A 21131-nucleotide genomic window follows, 5' to 3' on the forward strand; every position below is an offset into this window, starting at 1 on the left:
AATTTATTGTGATCCAGGTTTAAGAAATATGTTCACTTTTCTAGAGTTATAAATTTTCTTTTTTTTCTCTTTATTCTTCATTAGAAAATATTACTTTCATATAGCCAAAGCATTTTGTTCTACAAATTAGGGGTCTATGTTTGAAATTACAAAATTATCCGACTGATAAATAGAAAACTGTATTGAGACTTGAAAAGGCATTAGATATATATTTATACACAGAGGCGTAGTTAGAGCAGGGGGTGCGGACCGCACCGGGTGACACCATTTAGGGGGGTGACACCAAGGCAAAAAAGCATATACACATACATGTACGGTAGGACGAGAGAGACACACACACACACACACACACACACACACACACACACACACACACACACACACACACACACACACACACACACACACACACACACACACACACACACACACACACACACACACACACACACACACACACACACACACACACACACACACACACACACACACACACACACACACACACACACACACACACACACACACACACACACACACACACACACACACACACACACACACACACACACACACACACACACACACACACACACACACACACACACACACACACACACACACACACACACACACACACACACACACACACACACACACACACACACACACACACACACACACCACACACACACACACACACACACACACACACACACACACACACACACACACACACACACACACACACACACACACACACACACACACACACACACACACACACACACACACACACACACACACACACACACACACACACACACACACACACACACACACACACACACACACACACACACACACACACACACACACACACACACACACACACACACACACACACACACACACACACACACACACACACACACACACACACACACACACACACACACACACACACACACACACACACACACACACACACACACCACACACACACACACACACACACACACACACACACACACACACACACACACACACACACACACACACACACACACACACACACACACACACACACACACACACACACACACACACACACACACACACACACACACACACACACACACACACACACACACACACACACACACACACACACACACACACACACACACACACACACACACACACACACACACACACACACACACACACACACACACACACACACACACACACACACACACACACACACACACACACACACACACACACACACACACACACACACACACACACACACACACACACACACACACACACACACACACACACACACACACACACACACACACACACACACACACACACACACACACACACACACACACACACACACACACACACACACACACACACACACACACACACACACACACACACACACACACACACACACACACACACACACACACACACACACACACACACACACACACACACACACACACACACACACACACACACACACACACACACACACACACACACACACACACACACACACACACACACACACACACACACACACACACACACACACACACACACACACACACACACACACACACACACACACACACACACACACACACACACACACACACACACACACACACACACACACACACACACACACACACACACACACACACACACACACACACACACACACACACACACACACACACACACACACACACACACACACACACACACACACACACACACACACACACACACACACACACACACACACACACACACACACACACACACACACACACACACACACACACACATATATATACTTTGTTTCTTGTGTGTGTGTGGGGGTGGGGGGGGGGGTGACACCAAGAAGTGCCGCACCGGGTGACACCCGACCTAGCGACGCCACTGTTATACATATTTATACATAAAGCATAAGTGTCTAAACATATTATTGCTAGACTAAACATCACTGTTACTAGTTTAGTGGACTGTGTGTAACCAGCCATTTACTACGACCAAAGGTGATAAAGGTGTCAGTAGCTTTGTTGCAAGTATTTAAACTTGAAGTAGAAAAAAACACCGTTCACCACCCAGATGAAGACACCAAACACAAGTCCAACGATGTTCGTGGTTTTCGCCTTTTTAGCAACAATTTTGGCCTGAGTGTATTTTCTTTCGGCCTTCAAGTTTTCAGCCTGTGGAGGCAACGTAAATTTGTGTTGCAGGAATCATGAGAGATACAATGTGAATGTGAAAGATACAGGATTTTAGTTTTTGTATGATCAAATCTAAAAGGCGTTCAAGTCAGTAAAATGTCGCTGAGTTCACGCAGCTCTAATGGGTACCTGACTCACGTTAGGCAGAAAAACAGGTGGCTGGGCTTAGTGCTGACCACACTATCCCTACATATGGTAGGGGTATCTGAAGTAGATGAACTCTACTTCATCTGCCCCATGTGTCTCGGGCCGGAATTGAAAAAAAGATGATATGATAAGTAAAAGAATAAAAACTTACGCGAGATGAATACACCAGACCTGCTACACCAAGGGGCAGACAGCAGAAGATGAGGATAAGCACGCTACAGATCTTGTACGTGGGAACATCTTGGTACGGTTCCTACAGTCATAATACACATTGATATACTTACACAGTTACATAGATACGCATACACACACACATATGAGTATATATGTATATATATATTTATATATATATATATATATATATATATATATATATATATATATATATATATATATATATGTTGTATATATATATAAATAAATAAATATATATATATATATATATATATATATATATATATATATATATATATATATTCTATATAGGCCTACGCATGATATATGTAATAAAAATTTACAATAAATACATATATATATATATATATGAATCTATATAGGGATATATATATATATATATATATATATATATATATATATATATATATATATATAAATATATATATATATATATATGTATTATATTGTATATATATATATATATATATATATATATACAGATGTGCGTGTTTATTATATTTATGCACTTAATTAAAACTTGCAAAAAAAATTAACTTCGTTGTTTTGTGAGGTTTAATATGAATATAGAGTTCGAATTGTTCTCAAATGTTTACAGATAATTATTTTACCTACTTACCTCTGGCGTTTGTGGCCAAGGGGCATGTGCACCATATGTGGATTGGGCCACCCCTTGTGGCGTAGGATCATCTCTCCAATACGGCAAGTTAACAATAGCCGGGTTATCTCAGTAACTCTGTACATAGGCTGGGGGCTGCGGTTGATTTTGTTCCAAGTTATCGTTCGTTGGGTACGTTAGGGTTGTGGGTTGAGTTGTGGGTGTGTATGTGGGTGGAGCGTATGTGTAGTTGTGGGCATGTGGATAATTGTTGGGGTTTACTGAATAATTATGTGAGTAAGTTTGTTCTCTGGTGGGCGGGGTATCCTCTGAATAAGGAGGCGGACTGTCTACTTCATGTCTGGTATCATCGTCGTCATCGTAGGATTTGTGGTACTGTCCTCGCCCTTCCATGGCGTAATGTTCCCTTTGATCAGCTGACGTCCAGTCACCATAATCATAATAATCCTGGCAATAGCTTTCTGTGTTTCTTGCTTGACTGGAAGGTCGATCATCTCTAGACTAACGATACGAAAAAAAAACCAAATATCTGGTTAGAAATAGTACGTTTTTACCACGTTTTCTTTAACTTGCTTTCGCGTCTTTCCAATCAAATCTTGCGATCGAAATTTCGGGCATTTCCCAGTTAGCTAGCGCGCTGAAATTTTCAGGGAAGCTTTGTTTCCGATGACAACAGAATATTCAATTGTTATTATTACTAAATTGATCCATGGAAACATTTTATTGATAATTTTAGACCGCTATATAATTGTACAAAAAAAAAACGTGGGGGAAAAGGGACATAGCCCAGTAATTGTAATTTGATGAAAACAAGGTTCGGTACTCTCCCTCTTTTGGCTTACTGAGTAGTGTTCACGTGGTGTTTGTGTACAAACAACCGGATCAACTGGTGGCCAGTGTGGGGGAGACGATATGGTCGAGTGGTGGGGCACACGATTGCTAACCCACTCGACACGGGTTCAAGGCACGTGTTTTTTACGAGTTGTCTTCGTTTACCCAAAAAAAAAAACGTGAATGCGAAAAGATAAAATCGATAGCAAGATTTTAATGCAAACAAACAGACAAAGACTAAAAAGTAGAAAATAATTATCATTTAAAAAGTTTTAAAAAACCCACGTTTTCTGATTGAACTAAAAAGTAGAAAATAAATGCTATACATCACAATAATGCAAGCGATCACTCTACTATAAGCGATGAAAAACGTGGGGCGCCGTGATTTTCTTACAGTTTCTAATACTGTTGACTCTCTATAAGCTCCCAAATAAAAGTCAATAGTATTATCTAATCAATAGTAATATAACTTTTACTTCGGCGCCCCACGTTTTTACCCGTTGTTATTGATTTTGTAAAAGTAATGATCCCCTTCAAACCATGGCGGCCCATTGGCAGGTGATGTAGCATTTACATGTTTCTTGACCTCGGCATATAGAGAAATAATGTGGTCAGCACTATGCCCAGTCGCTTTTACTTTCCTTAACGTGAGTTAGGTACCCATCAGATTTGGGTAGACTCAGGGACGTTCCATTAACTTGAACCCGGATTCGAACTCGAACCTATCGGGTTAGCAGTCTAGCGCTTCATCACTAGGCAACGCCGTCCTATGCCAGCCGCTTTTACTTTCTCTAAAGTAGATAAAGTAAGTCGGGGACCTGAACTCAAGTCTTTTGTGTAAGTAGTCGAACGCCCTACCATTTGACCACGTCGTCATTACTAACTGTATGCTTTACACGTAATCCCTAAAGAAACATATCTCGGTAGCTGTTAAAATTTGGTCGAGGCACCTTGATGACAAGTGGACATGGACATGAAGGTATAAGGGAGAGAAGAGTGAGGCCTATAGTACTGGTTTATCTTTAGAGAAGAGAGTTGTTAAAAATGAGAAATAAGGAAAGATAATAATATGCTATATTTTGAAATTAACAAAATTAAATTAAAAATTAAAAAATCCAGTTGAAAAAAAGAAATTTTCAAAAATTATAGTTATATTTTATGTAAACCAGTATGTGAAAAATATTTTCACTCAATTGTTACGGCTTTGCGCGCGTACACACACACACACACATACATACACACACACACCACTAGGACATACACAAAACACAGTGCGCTTGACTAAGCTAAGTGTTTATACATTTGACATAAGACGCAGCCACGATTCGCTGCATAAAAAGAAAGATCCACACAACGATTTGACAAGTCAACCATATAAACTGTAGTGTGTTTTTATTTCAAAAAGGTTTCCCTTTATCAAACGGACATAAATGCTGTCAATGTTAATAACCAGACGTGGCGTGTTGTTAATGTTATATAGACACAAAAAAAACCAATGTCAATGTTATGTAAACTGACGTGGTGTGCTGTCAAGTTATCTACACACAAGGTGTGCTGGCAAAGTCATGAACACAAACATGGGTGTTGGATTGAGAATCAATTCCGTTCACAAACCATACAACGAACAGCTAATTAATATAGAACATATATTTGAAGTCAAATAAAATAATGTTTAATGAGACACGGAGTTGTAAAACTGACCCACAAAATGTAGGCCTACACACCTGATGTCCTCGGTCTGAGAGTTCTGGCTCGAAGAAATCCTCGTCAGCACTCAACAAGAGAGTTCTATCTCCGCCCCGGTCCATGGTCTAAGGGAATTGGTACAGAATAGAGAAGTTTTTGTGTAGGGCCATGGTCTAAGGGAATTGGTACAGAATAGAGAAGTTTTTGTGTAGGGCCATGGTCTAAGGGAATTGGTACAGAATAGAGAAGTTTTTGTGTAGGGCCATGGTCTAAGGGAATTGGTACAGAATAGAGAAGTTTTTGTGTAGGGCCATGGTCTAAGGGAATTGGTACAGAATAGAGAAGTTTTTGTGTAGGGCCATGGTCTAAGGGAATTGGTACAGAATAGAGAAGTTTTTGTGTAGGGCCATGGTCTAAGGGAATTGGTACAGAATAGAGAAGTTTTTGTGTAGGGCCATGGTCTAAGGGAATTGGTACAGAATAGAGAAGTTTTTGTGTAGGGCCATGGTCTAAGGGAATTGGTACAGAATAGAGAAGTTTTTGTGTAGGGCCATGGTCTAAGGAAATTGGTACAGAATAGAGAAGTTTTTGTGTAGGGCCATGGTCTAAGGGAATTGGTACAGAATAGAGAAGTTTTTGTGTAGGGCCATGGTCTAAGGGAATTGGTACAGAATAGAGAAGTTTTTGTGTAGGGCCATGGTCTAAGGGAATTGGTACAGAATAGAGAAGTTTTTGTGTAGGGCCATGGTCTAAGGAAATTGGTACAGAATAGAGAAGTTTTTGTGTAGGGCCATGGTCTAAGGGAATTGGTACAGAATAGAGAAGTTTTTGTGTAGGGCCATGGTCTAAGGGAATTGGTACAGAATAGAGAAGTTTTTGTGTAGGGCCATGGTCTAAGGGAATTGGTACAGAATAGAGAAGTTTTTGTGTAGGGCCATGGTCTAAGGGAATTGGTACAGAATAGAGAAGTTTTTGTGTAGGGCCATGGTCTAAGGGAATTGGTACAGAATAGAGAAGTTTTTGTGTAGGGCCATGGTCTAAGGGAATTGGTACAGAATAGAGAAGTTTTTGTGTAGGGCCATGGTCTAAGGGAATTGGTACAGAATAGAGAAGTTTTTGTGTAGGGCCATGGTCTAAGGGAATTGGTACAGAATAGAGAAGTTTTTGTGTAGGGCCATGGTCTAAGGGAATTGGTACAGAATAGAGAAGTTTTTGTGTAGGGCCATGGTCTAAGGGAATTGGTACAGAATAGAGAAGTTTTTGTGTAGGGCCATGGTCTAAGGGAATTGGTACAGAATAGAGAAGTTTTTGTGTAGGGCCATGGTCTAAGGGAATTGGTACAGAATAGAGAAGTTTTTGTGTAGGGCCATGGTCTAAGGGAATTGGTACAGAATAGAGAAGTTTTTGTGTAGGGCCATGGTCTAAGGGAATTGGTACAGAATAGAGAAGTTTTTGTGTAGGGCCATGGTCTAAGGGAATTGGTACAGAATAGAGAAGTTTTTGTGTAGGGCCATGGTCTAAGGGAATTGGTACAGAATAGAGAAGTTTTTGTGTAGGGCCATGGTCTAAGGGAATTGGTACAGAATAGAGAAGTTTTTGTGTAGGGCCATGGTCTAAGGAAATTGGTACAGAATAGAGAAGTTTTTGTGTAGGGCCATGGTCTAAGGGAATTGGTACAGAATAGAGAAGTTTTTGTGTAGGGCCATGGTCTAAGGGAATTGGTACAGAATAGAGAAGTTTTTGTGTAGGGCCATGGTCTAAGGAAATTGGTACAGAATAGAGAAGTTTTTGTGTAGGGCCATGGTCTAAGGGAATTGGTACAGAATAGAGAAGTTTTTGTGTAGGGCCATGGTCTAAGGGAATTGGTACAGAATAGAGAAGTTTTTGTGTAGGGCCATGGTCTAAGGGAATTGGTACAGAATAGAGAAGTTTTTGTGTAGGGCCATGGTCTAAGGGAATTGGTACAGAATAGAGAAGTTTTTGTGTAGGGCCATGGTCTAAGGGAATTGGTACAGAATAGAGAAGTTTTTGTGTAGGGCCATGGTCTAAGGGAATTGGTACAGAATAGAGAAGTTTTTGTGTAGGGCCATGGTCTAAGGGAATTGGTACAGAATAGAGAAGTTTTTGTGTAGGGCCATGGTCTAAGGGAATTGGTACAGAATAGAGAAGTTTTTGTGTAGGGCCATGGTCTAAGGGAATTGGTACAGAATAGAGAAGTTTTTGTGTAGGGCCATGGTCTAAGGGAATTGGTACAGAATAGAGAAGTTTTTGTGTAGGGCCATGGTCTAAGGGAATTGGTACAGAATAGAGAAGTTTTTGTGTAGGGCCATGGTCTAAGGGAATTGGTACAGAATAGAGAAGTTTTTGTGTAGGGCCATGGTCTAAGGGAATTGGTACAGAATAGAGAAGTTTTTGTGTAGGGCCATGGTCTAAGGGAATTGGTACAGAATAGAGAAGTTTTTGTGTAGGGCCATGGTCTAAGGGAATTGGTACAGAATAGAGAAGTTTTTGTGTAGGGCCATGGTCTAAGGGAATTGGTACAGAATAAAGAAGTTTTTGTGTAGGGCCACGTTCCAGTAAATGGTTATAGGATAGAGAATTGTATATAGGGCTATGTTCTAAGAAAATTGGTACAGAATAGAGAAGTTTATTTCTTAAGGGTGACGTTCAAATAAATGTTTGTAATATAGAGAGGTTTGTGTAGGCCATTTTCCCAAATTAAATGGGGGTTAGAACAATTAGGACACATATTTACTTTAACCTAGAAAATATACAAAGGTCTATTCGAGCCAAGTTTCTGCATATCATTTGGTATTTTATTTTCACAACTTTCGTTGTCGTTATCTACATAATTTCTATCCTTTCTCACGTGAAATAAAAATAAACCGAACCAAAATCGTTCATACGTTTGACATTTCTTTTTTTTTAAATTATTCCAACCTAATATTTGTTAGTTCATGTATATTTGAAATTTAAAAGATACTTAAAACAAAATTAACAATTATTTTACAAAATGTTAATATTGCTATGAACTTACATTTAAATCTCCAAATATTATCACACAGTAAAAATAAGTTTATCGAGTTGTGGTACATATGTTGTAGTTTGTGTTCTAACAACTCTTATTACTAATATATGCAAACACTAAAAATAACAATTTTTGAAGAGATTTGCTTCCAGTTGAAGCAAAATAATTGCAATCTCATTACAAAATTAAACAGGCTTTTTTTAAACAGTAGGATGAACGGATGAAATTAAATCATAACTACAAGGGTATTTTCCCACGTTTTCTTTAACTTGCTTTCGTCTCTGTTTGTTTGTCTTTCCAATCAAATCTTGCGATCGAAATTTCTGGCACTTCCCAGTTAGCTAGCGCGCTGAAATTTTCAGGGAAGCTTTGTTTTGGATGACATTAGAATATTCAATTGTTATTATTACTAAATTGATCCATGGAAACATTTTATTGAGCATTTTAGACCGCTATATAATCTATCTATATATATAATTCTCTTCTGGGATCAGTTAGAAAACAAGCTGCAAGCGCGCCTTTGCAGTCCCCTCTCTTCCTCTATATCAATATCACAACCACCCCCACCCCACCCCCACATTGTCTGGTGAGTTGTGTTCACTCTGTTTACATTTTACAATCACAGAGACGGGTTTGGTGACGGCTATTAGGGGCAGATAATTTAGTTTGAAACGATTTTAAACTTAGAGGAGGTAACTAAGAGGAGGCTGCTTTCACGTGGGGGGGGGGGGGTAGTGTTTTTAAGCAAATATTTTCAATGGCAGCATTGGTACTGTCGAATTCACAAATTATAAATTACTGAAAAGTAGAAAAAAAAACAACTAAATAGCGGCGTATGATACGCAGCGGGTCGGCTCGTATATATAATTCTCCTCTGCGAGCCATTCGAAAAGAAGCTGCAAGCGCCTCCTTACAGTCCCCTCTCTTTCTCTCTATCACTATCACTACCACCCTACCCCACCCCCACATGGTCTGCTGAGCTGTGGTCACGTTAATGTTTACAAACCGTACAGCTAGGTTTAGTGACGGCTATAAGGATGATACGCCGCGGGTCGGCTCGTTGTAGTAAAAACGTGGGGAAAAAGGGACATAACCCAGTAACTGTAATTTGTGTACAAACAACCGTAACAACTGGTGGCCAGTATGGGGGAGTCGATATGGTCGAGTGGTTGGGCACACGATTGCTATCCCACTCGACACGGGTTCAAATCTATGTGTTCTAGTCAGTAACGTATTCACACAACGTGTTTTTTACGAGTTGTCTTTTTACGAGTTGTCTTTTTACGAGTTGTCTTCGTTTACCCAAAAAAAAGCGAAAAGATAAAATCGATAGCAAGATTTTAATGCAAACAAACAGACAAAGATTAAAAGTAGAAAATAATAATCTTTAAAAAAGTTTTTAAAAACCCACGTTTTCTGATTGAACTAAAAAGTAGAAAATAAATGCTATAGGCCTACATCACAATAATGCAAGCGATCACTCTACTATAAGCGATCAAAAACGTGGGGCGCCGTGATTTTCTTACAGTTTCTAATACTGTTGACTCTCTACAAGCTCCCTAATAAAAGTCAATAGTATTATCTAATCAATAGTAATATAACTTTTACTTCGGCGCCCCACGTTTTTCATCGCTTATAGCATTTATTTTCTACTTTTTAGTTCAATCAGAAAACGTGTTTTTTTTTAACTTTTTTTAATGATTATTATCTAAGAAAACAGTTGCCAACTATTGTTCTATTAATAGAAACTAACCAAACAGGAAGTAATAACAAATACACTGTTTCAGCATAATGAACAAGCAAATAGCGAATAGACATGGAAGAATAACCTCTACAACAACTATACCTAAACTAAAGTTTACTTCGAAATACAAATACCTCACCTGTATCACAATTTCGAGAAAAACTATTTACAACTTAACCACACACAAACATCACTACTAAACATTTTAAAATTATTTTTTCTTATATACTTTTGATACTTAATTTTAAAAAATACAACTTGTAAAATCGACTTACCTGTCAGGACCTATCACACCCAAACACGGTGTTTGTAGAAATTGTGTTTTCCTGTGGACATCACAGGATGCCTCTGTGTTCAGGGAACAGGATTTACCTCCCCTTGCTTAATACCTTAAGAAAACACGCTGATGTTTCTTCATGCATTACAATAAGAGTAGTATTACCCACTTCAAATTCATTCATTTTAGAGGTGAAGTAGCAGAACGAAATATTAGAAACTTTGGGTGGATTGTAAGTATACCTTGCATGTGTCTTACACTATAATAGTGTGTGGATTTTATATATATATATATATATATATATATATATATATATATATATATATATATATATATATATATATATATATATATATATAGGTATATATGCCTATATATTTATATATATATATATATACATACATACATACATATATATATATATATTTATATATACATATATATATATATATATATATATATATATATATATATATATATATATGTGTGTGTGTGTGTGTGTCTGTGTCTGTGTGTGTTAGTGTAAGCATGTAGTTATCCTTCCCACCCAAATATCCCCAACTAAAATATCATATTCATATTACATTAGAGTTGATTTTGTGTTGTTTTTTCTTTAAACTATTAACACCCCCAAGATAAGTTAAACGCAAACCCATTAAAGATCATGTGAGAAACATTGAATGTGTGACCTTCACCTTACCTTAACACCCAAGTTCGGTAAACAGCAAAGCCTTGTAAGCGCAGTGTGTGTTGCAACAACGCAACATCCTGGACTGATTGAATGTATTTATAGCTTACCTTCAACTGCCGCACTACGCGGGTTATTACACAGCTTATATTTGTCACATCACTTCGTTTGACACACTTTACGTTGTATGTTATGTACAGTTAAATTTCACAGTGCATTAAATTTTACATACAGGTCTTAAAAATTGTATTATAATTATATTTTATAAGAAGATTATTATAGGGTATATCTTTTTTTAGTAAGTGTGTCATGTGTTATTTAAGTGATTATTTTACTAGACAGTTTAACGTGATATTTTGTACATACTATGTTATTTTTAAACGTCTGAGGTATAACGAGGTTTTGGAATATAACTCTAGTAAAGACAAAGTTATGGGACGGAGTGGCCTAGCGGTAGAGGGCTAGACTGCTAGACTACTAACCCGAAAGTCTCGAGTTCGAATCATGGTTCTTGTGAGTAAGACATCACTGAGTCCACCCAGCTCGGATGAGTACCTATCTCATGTTAGGGAAAGTAAAGGCGGCTGACCACCCTATCCCTGCATATGTCGATGTCACAGATACAGTGAACTCTACTTTATTTGTACTATAGACTCTCATGTTTGAAAGAGAACTTTTCTTTAAAATAAAGTAATGTAGTAATACTGGATCAGTGTAAAACTGTTACACTGTGCTATGGGAGTGTTTGTGGCCCCTCAGTTGTTTTTCCTAATAATATTTTGCTAATTTTCTCAGTGTCCTGTCGCCCTAAGTGACAAAAAGAAAACATGGTGTCTGCTCATATAGACTTCATTTTTAAGTACCAGATCTATAAAATTTACAATAATTTTTCTAATTAAAATTAATGAAAATTACTAATGGAATATCGTCATTGGTTGGGAATATGTTCTACAAGAATCCAAGAATTGAGACATAGTTCAGCTTTCGTTTTCTACCTTGTTAATTAGTTCAATTAACTAGGAACGACATTTTAATAACGTAGATTGTACTTACCATCAGTTATCAACGAAGATACATTAATTCAAAATTTAATCAAGTCGCTATTTAGAGTTAAAACACTTTTTAAAACAAAAGATAACTGATAAAAAAGATTTAATAAAAAATATCGTATAAAAACAAAAATATTCATATAGGCATTACAAAAAAATAATAAAAAATTATTTGTATATCATTAAAACAATATACACTTTTCCAGATTTCATAAACAATGTGATATTTATAAATAAAGTTTTCTTCTCTGTTTATGCTTGACCAGGTAAATTATTATATTTCAGTATCCAAAACGATGTTCTACGTTTTTTTGGGCTTCTACCCTAGAGATCACACGGCCTGATCACCAGAACCGGTATTTCTACCTGGCTGCAAACATCAAGTACTTGAACACAAAAAAACTGAGCCAAACAAACTCGCAGAATTTATGTTGTAAAACTAAAGTAAAGATTCCTTTTAGATCTAACGCCCTACTGGGCAGATGAAATAGAGTTCATTCGTTTCTTGACCTCGGCATATGAGGGGATAATGTGACCAGTACTATGCTCCGCCTTAACTTTCACTAACGTGAGCTAGGTACCCATCTGAGCTGAGTGGACTCAGGGATGCTCCAATCACTTGAACCCGGATTCGAACTAGCGCTCTACTGATAGGCCACACCGTTACTTGTTGTAGGGTTGACTACACAACATTCATAAATAACCATGGAAAAACTACAAATGCCTTACAGTCGAAGCTATAAGCTTTTCAGAATAATTGCTTACAACAAATATAGATATTCGGTTGGCCAAACACGATTTCATATAAAGACAAAACAAATATTAACTGCATTAAAAATAAATATAAATAAAACACATCTTTTAAATTCCGTAGCGGAATCTCATTCAAGAAACAAGCCAGCCGTGACCAATATTAAATTGTCGTTGGCTAACTAATCAAGCTATTGTTATTTAATCTAGTAATCTCAGAGGCGTAGCGACCCTTCCCGGCACCCAGGGACAAACTTTCAATTTGGCGACCCCCCCCCCATATATTTTTTTTATATTTATATTGCAGAACTGCAGCTAAAATGAGCTTTTAATTTTTTCTCCAACCCATTTTGGCGCCCACTAGGGTCGGCGCCTGGAGCGCCCCCACCCCCGCTACGCCTCTGAGTAATCTCCAGTTTCATGACTGAATTTTTTTATTGTTTTTGTTTACATTTAGCGAGTAATCAAATGTCTAATTCCATTTTAAAAATGAGATATTCTTTAACTTTCACTTGATACGAATGTGTCTGTAAAGCATGGACATTTGTAAAAGAACATTGCGTGAAATATAATAGCTGACATAATATAAGCATGTATAGAAAAGCTAATATCACTGCTAAGGAGAACCGTCCCAATATATGTACTTACATACTTACATATATATATATATATATATATATATATATATATATATATATATATATAAATATAAATATATATATATATATATAAATATAAATATAAATATATATATATATATATATATGTATATATATATATATATATATATATATATATATATATATATATATATATATATATATATATATATATATATATATATATATATATATATATACATACATATTTATATATATATGTATATATATATATATATATATATATATATATATATATATATATATATATATATATATATATATATACATATATATATATAAATAAAATGATTTATATATAACAAAAAATATAACAATTCAACCATTGTAGCTCGGCCAAAGAGCCCTTTCTTACTGCCTTTAGTAATGCCCTTCGTAACGGGCCTGTATGCTCCGGAACCTAAAGTATATGAGTACTCCGTTGAGCATCCAGAGCAGGATGCCGATAACGACGCCCAAGATGTTCATGGTTCTCGCCTTGTTCGCAACCGTCTTGGCCTGCGAGTATTTTCTCTGGATTTTTAGGTTTTCAGCCTGCGAAGAATGGTAGCACAATGATCAGTTTTAAATGTACGAGGTTAAAGTTTTTATTAGTCTCTCTCTCTCTCCCTCTCTCTCTCTCTCTCTCTCTCTCTCTCTCTCTATATATATATATATATATATATATATATATATATATATATATATAAAATTCTCTTCATGGGGACCATGCGAGACACCACGTAAACGCACGTCGTTACTGCCCCGCTCTCTAGGCATATAGCTACCACCCCCGCCCCCACAATTCTTTTACAATCGTAGAGCCGGGTCGAATTAGCAACGGCAATTAGGGGTAGATAATTTCGATTTTAAACGATTTGAAACAAAAAAGCGGTATGAAGTTCTGCTTGATCTTTTCATTGTCATCCGTAAACTGTCATCACGGTCGGCTGCTTTCACTGTGGCTGTAGGGGGGGGGGGGGAATGGATGGGAGGGTAGTGTCGAATTCACGAACTATGAATTACTGAAAAGAAGAAAATTAACAACTAGATAGCGGCATGTGATACGCCGCGGGTCGGCTCGTACATTATAATGTGATTGGGTATATCTGTGAGTGGTAGTCGTGTATTATCTGATTACTAGCATACCAGTCACGCGTTGCTGCGGGCTTAGAAGAAATATCAAAATATAAGCAAATATTCAGCAAAACACTTTAACGAATGCACACGTTAGATAATTCTGTTAAAACCCGGTTTTAACAAATCTACTTTCATTATTTCTGGCTGATAAAATTATGTTTTCTATATAAATTACATTTCTGTCGTGGAGGGGGGGGGGGGGGTACACTTTCTTTGGGGGGAGGGGAGAAATTCTTCTCGGACACATTTTCAGATACTTACAAAGGGAGAGAAAGAAGTGCACATTGGCTTCTGTATTAGTATGTTTTATGATGTAAATAACTAAGAATAATAAAAACACTTACATTAGATGAATACACCAGTCCAGCTACTCCTAGGGGTAGACAGCAGAAGAGCATAACAAGTATGCTACTGCATTTGTAACTGGGAACATCTTGGAATGGTTCCTAGTCATACAAATATATATATATATATATAGGTTAATTATCATTAATTAGTACGTATGGTGTTGGGCTTCGAAATTATTTTAAATATGATGCTTAATTAAATAGATAATATAGCAAAGTGCTCAAACTATTACCTCTGGCATTTGTGGCCCAAGCGCATACTGCCCGGCATACAAGGGCTGAGCAGCCATCTGTGGTGCATGTGCATCTCTCCAATACGGTGAGTTCACCACAGATGTGTCATCCCTGTAACTCTGTACATAGGATGTGGGCTGGGGTTGATTTTGTTGCATGGGGTAACTTGGGACAGTGGGTGGGGCGTAGCTGTAGTTGTGAGCACCATAAGCAGTCGTGGGGTAGGCTGATGTTTCATTGTGCGAGTAAGCTTGTTGTTCTTTTCGGGCCGGGAAGTCGTCAGAATAAGGAGGCGGGTAATTTACGTTGGATTTACGAGGTTCATAATCGTCCTCGTCATCGTAGTATTTATCGTTGTCTCCTCGCCCCTCCATAGCGTAATGATCCTTTCGGTCATCCTGCTGGTCAGCCGATGTCCACTCATCATAATCATAATCGTAGTAATCCTGGCCATAGGTATCAGTGTGTCCTTCTTGATTAGTGGAACATTCGTCACTGTACTGACCATACTCTTGCCTCTGATTGACGAAGGATAAACAGTAACGTTTTAGATCTTTTAGCAGTTCGTATTAAACACCTCAAAAATAGCATTGAAAAGTCTATGTATTCATACCAAATTTAAAAAAATAATATGGCAAGCGATAAATTTATAGTTACATTTAAAACACTGAAAGCTGTTTTGGAAACACTGATTATACTTATTTACATATTTTTTTATTGAATACAAGCCGCTGAAAAGCCGTTTGGAATTATTTTATCATTTCAAATATATTTAAATACCGCCGTCAACATATACTTGAAGTCATCCAGGGAGAGTAAATTAAGGTCAGGTTAAACCCCCAAATTGAAAAATGCAAATCACTTAATTTAAATGTGTTTAGATATGTTTGGATAGCTACTGTTTGATAATAAACATTAATGAAAGTCACAACAGTTGTTTTCCATGATAAAATACACAATAGTGGTCCTACTATTCCAAATTAAAAATAAAAGTTATTAAATTACTATTATAGAACTAGACGAACATTTCAAGCCTAAATAAAACCGGAAGTAATTCAGAACTTATTACACAAATGTTATCAAATATTAATTTTGATTGAAAAATATGCTTTCTGGCAACAAACATTTGGAACCATTTGGAAACAGCTTTTTCAAGCCTATTGTATGGAAAAATCGCAGCCACTGACTTTTTAAACTTTATTGTAGTCACTAACTTCGTATGCTTTGTAAGCGTAAGGGGGTGGGGAATGGAAGCAAGGGATGGTTAAGGGATGAAGGACGAAGGATATTGAATCAACAAAATGCAGTCTTTAGTTATAGAATCAAGTTGATTAAAATAAAAGATTTAAAAAAAAATGATAATTTAGACACGAAATAAAATACCAAACAAAAAACAACAAGCTAATTAATAAAACATGAATTCTAAATGTGTATTCAGCGTTGAAGCATGCGTTTTAAAATAGCCCACACCTGTATTGAGATTATGCACACCGCACCACTCAACAATTCAAACAACACTGTGCCCCAAGCTTAAGCCGAGCCTTTTTTAATTGACATTTGACGCAGACTCGATCCGGTTTAAAAAGTGCAAGGTACACGCATTGCATTCGTCACATCAAACAGGTAGATAACATTGTGATTAAAACAACTTTAAAAAGTCAATGTTTTGTTGAGAAAAGAAAAAATGTATAGTGTTATGTAAACAATGTATGTTGTTTACGTTTTGTACTCAGTCATAGTGTAATGTCAACATTACGTAGGCAGCCATAGTGTTATGTTAATGTTCTGTAAAAGGCGTTAGTGTATTGTCGACATTACGTAGGCAGCCATAGTGATCTGTAAATATTCTGTAAAAGGCGTTAGTGTATTGTGAACATTGTTTAAACCTTGTGTGATGTTTACGTTATGTTGACAGTCATAGTATTTTGTCTATGTTATGTAACATACATAATGTGTTGTCTACGTTATATAAACAAACATATTACTTTGTAAACAAACATATCGTGTTGTCTACTTTGTAAACAGGCATAGTGTGTTGTCTACGTTATGTAAACAGACATAGTGGCGTGTCAACGATGTATAAACAGACATTGTATAGTTGTACAGTCACATATGATATTAAACAGTTTCACCACTTGAGCTGTTAAGAGAAGGTTTAAAACCATACAACTGATTCTTATTATAGAACACATATTTGACGGGGACAAAATTTTGTTTTCGCTTTTCTCTGTGTGCGCATTTTTCTGTTTACGCTTTTTTCTATGTGCGCAATTTTCTGTCTGCGCATTTTTCTGTTTACGCATTTTTCTGTGTGCGCAAATTTCTGTTTGCGCTTGTTTCTATTTGCGCTTTTCCCGTTGCGCATATTTTTTTGCGCTTTTTTCCGTTGCGCATCTTTCTGGGAACCTGTATTTGACATCAAATCAAATAATGTATAATAGAACACGGAGTTGTAAAACTGAAAGCCCTGACAAAAATGTACTCACCTGATGCCCTCGGTCTGAGAGTTCTGGCTCAAAGTCATCCTCGTCAGCACTCAACAAGAGAGTTTTATCACCGCCTCGATCCATGGTCTAAGGGAAAATGGTACAGAATAAATAAGTTTTTGTGTAGGTCCTTGTTCTAGTAATTGGTTATAGGATAGAGAAGTTTATATAGGATCGTATTCTAGTAAATGATTATAGGATAGAGAAGTTTATATTGGATCGCATTCTAGTAAATGATTATATGATAGAGAAGTTTATGTAGGGCCATGGTCTAAGGGAATTGGTACAGAATAAATAAGTTTTTGTGTAGGTCCTTGTTCTAGTAATTGGTTATAGGATAGAGAAGTTTATATAAGATCGTATTCTAGTAAATGATTATAGAAGGGGTCTCCAAACTACGTCCCGCGGGCCTGATGCGGCCCTCGAAGTCCTCTCATCCGGCCCGCGGAGATCTTTTTGTCCAAGAAAAAATTGTTTGTTGGTGATGGCTGAGGAACTTTGCCCAGAAAAATCAAAGACATGCCTGGAAGAAACTGGCCCCCGAACTGAAATTTGATAGTTAATGCGGCCCTCGGACTGAAAAGTTTGGAGACCCCTGGATTATAGGATAGAGAAGTTTATATTCGATCGCGTTCTAGTAAATGATTATATGATAGAGACGTTTATGTAGGGCCATGTTCTAGTAAATGGTTATTGGATAGACAAGTTCATGTAGACCATGTTCTAGGAATTGTTTATAAAATACAATTTTAGTGTAGGTCCATGATCTAAAGAAAAGTTAATAGAATATCGATAACTTTTCTGCAGGTAATAGAATAGAGAACTAATATCGGGTGTTTTAATTGGCAAATAGTAAAGATTCCTTTTTAGACCTAGAGACCCAATGTCCAGATGAAGTAGAGTTCATATTTTTGGATAATGTAGGGATAATGTGGTTGAGTACCCATCATTTATTTCGCAAAGACACTAGATTAATTATAGCGTAACGAATTTGATTGCGACCCTTTAGCAAAGGTAATAAAAATAATAATAATAATAATAATAATAATAGTAATATTAATAATATTAATATTTTAGTAGTAGTAGTAATAATAATAGTACTAGTACTATTACTACTACTACTACTACTACTACTACTACTACTACTACTACTACTACTACTACTACTACCACCACTACTACCATACTACTACTACTACTAGTAATAATAATATTAATTATAATAACAATAAAAATGTTCATGATTATGATGCTGCGGATAATCGTGATGATGATAATAATTATGATAAGCCCCTTAAAGTATCAATAATAATAATAAACAACTATATAAACTAATAAACGATGTATGTATTAAATCAAATATTAACGGGTTCCATGATAAAACTTTTGAGAATCCTTGTTCTAAATCAAGAACTTAACCAACCAGGATGTGATGTGACAAGCCTAGGAAGGAGGATCCTGTTTGTTAAGTAAATATAAAAGGCTAGGCTTATCGGAAAACATTCTGGGTTGATGTATTTTTCATCATTAAATTGTAGTTTTCAATCTATATCGAGAACCATCATCACCTTAACACTTATTCCAATCTTATCCTTTTCTAAGCTAACTGCTTGATTTATTACTCCTATTTCTTTTGCTTTTTTTGCCTCATTCACGTAATTTTTAGCCTTAGTTTGCTTTGCCATGTTCGCATATATATTTATAATGCTTGTCCAATATCACAAAAATAAGAAACTATTTAAAAATTTCATTTTTTAAAAATCATTAACGGTAATTCAATCACTTACCCGTGTTTTGTTTAACAAATATTTTTGTCACCGAAATGAGTAAGATAATCTTCAATCTCTGTTTTATTGTTTTATCTTTATTTTCTATTTAACGGTTTTTTGTCACAAACTTTACCAATAGCTCACATGATTAAATAAAGCGGGTGTCGTTGTATCCAATAAAAAAAATTACCACTAAACCTGCAATGAAACAAATCCACAACCTACCTTTAAATTGATTGTACACGAATAAGCTGTCGCTGTCTAGCTTGTGGTAGGACTTGACTGCGCATGTCTCTTCACAGCGGCTGCAACCGGTTCGTAGGTAAATCGTCCTTCGGGCTAACCGACTTAATGCACTACTTGCATTTATATTTACATAACTTGGGGAAATGAAGAGCATTACAAGTATCTTTGTTTGCTCATGCGTAGCGAAATCACCAGGCACACAAACGTAAACAACTACGATAGATGTGTACATGGTTAATGTGCAGAAGTTGATGTGTAGGCTACATTATGTAAATTGTGATGGTTTTATACATGTAAACTATTGTTGATGTGCAGAAGTTGATGTGTACATGATGTAAATTGTGATTGGTTTTATACATGTAAACTATTGTTGATGTGAAGAAGTTTATGTGTACATGTAAATTGTGATTGGTTTTATACAGTCATGTAAACTATGGTTGAGGCGCAGGATTAGGTTATGGTTCTTGCGGAGAAGTTAATATGATTGATGTGTTCAGGTAAAATATAATTAAAGTTTAAATGTAAACTGATTAATATGGAGGTACAAATATATTGTGATTGAATTTATTAGGTAAATGGTGGCTGATGTTTACAGGTAAACTGGAATCTATCAGGTAAATTTTAGCAGATGTGTGCAGGTACATTGCAGTTAATTTTATCAGGTAAACAGTGATTGATTTGCAATAAAAAGAAATTTTCAAAATGGATGAACTGTTAATAACTTATACTGTAGTTGATGTTAATTACTTATACTGTAGTTGATGTTAATTACTTATACTGTAGTTGATGTTAATTACTTATACTGTAGTTGATGTTAATTACTTATACTGTAGTTGATGTTAATTACTTATACTGTAGTTGATGTTAATTACTTATACTGTAGTTGATGTTAATTACTTATACTGTAGTTGATGTTAATTACTTATACTGTAGTTGATGTTAATTACTTATACT

The 21131-nt window shown here is 36.4% G+C and overlaps 1 protein-coding gene and 1 long non-coding RNA gene across 4 annotated transcripts; both read right to left on the reverse strand.

The window, feature by feature from the left end:
- Positions 1–1927: 1927 nt before the first annotated feature.
- Positions 1928–10972, reverse strand: LOC131952476 (uncharacterized). 2 transcript variants are annotated; one of them, XR_009388541.1, is made up of 4 exons: positions 10808–10972; positions 3244–3744; positions 2581–2682; positions 1928–2261 (listed from the first exon to the last, which is right to left on the reverse strand). It is a non-coding gene; the product is annotated as an uncharacterized LOC131952476 (long non-coding RNA). The 2 variants fall into 2 exon arrangements; XR_009388542.1 differs by lacking the exon at positions 10808–10972 and adding an exon at positions 5799–5887.
- A 3303-nt stretch (positions 10973–14275) lies between these two features.
- On the reverse strand, positions 14276–20272 carry LOC131952505 (uncharacterized). Of its 2 annotated transcripts, none has more exons than XM_059315192.1 (5): positions 20157–20272; positions 18163–18249; positions 15676–16194; positions 15440–15541; positions 14276–14510 (listed from the first exon to the last, which is right to left on the reverse strand). In XM_059315192.1, exons 2-5 carry the CDS (start codon positions 18244–18246, stop codon positions 14337–14339), a joined length of 879 nt encoding a protein of 292 aa, XP_059171175.1. In that variant the 5' UTR covers positions 18247–18249; positions 20157–20272; the 3' UTR covers positions 14276–14336. The 2 variants fall into 2 exon arrangements, with proteins under 2 accessions (XP_059171175.1, XP_059171176.1); XM_059315193.1 differs by lacking the exon at positions 20157–20272 and adding an exon at positions 19950–20031.
- Between the last annotated feature and the right edge of the window lie 859 nt (positions 20273–21131).

The sequence above is a fragment of the Physella acuta genome, unplaced genomic scaffold (assembly GCF_028476545.2).
Source record: "Physella acuta isolate Inbredline_101_S28 unplaced genomic scaffold, ASM2847654v3 ptg000875l, whole genome shotgun sequence".
Lineage (NCBI taxonomy): Eukaryota > Metazoa > Mollusca > Gastropoda > Physidae > Physella > Physella acuta.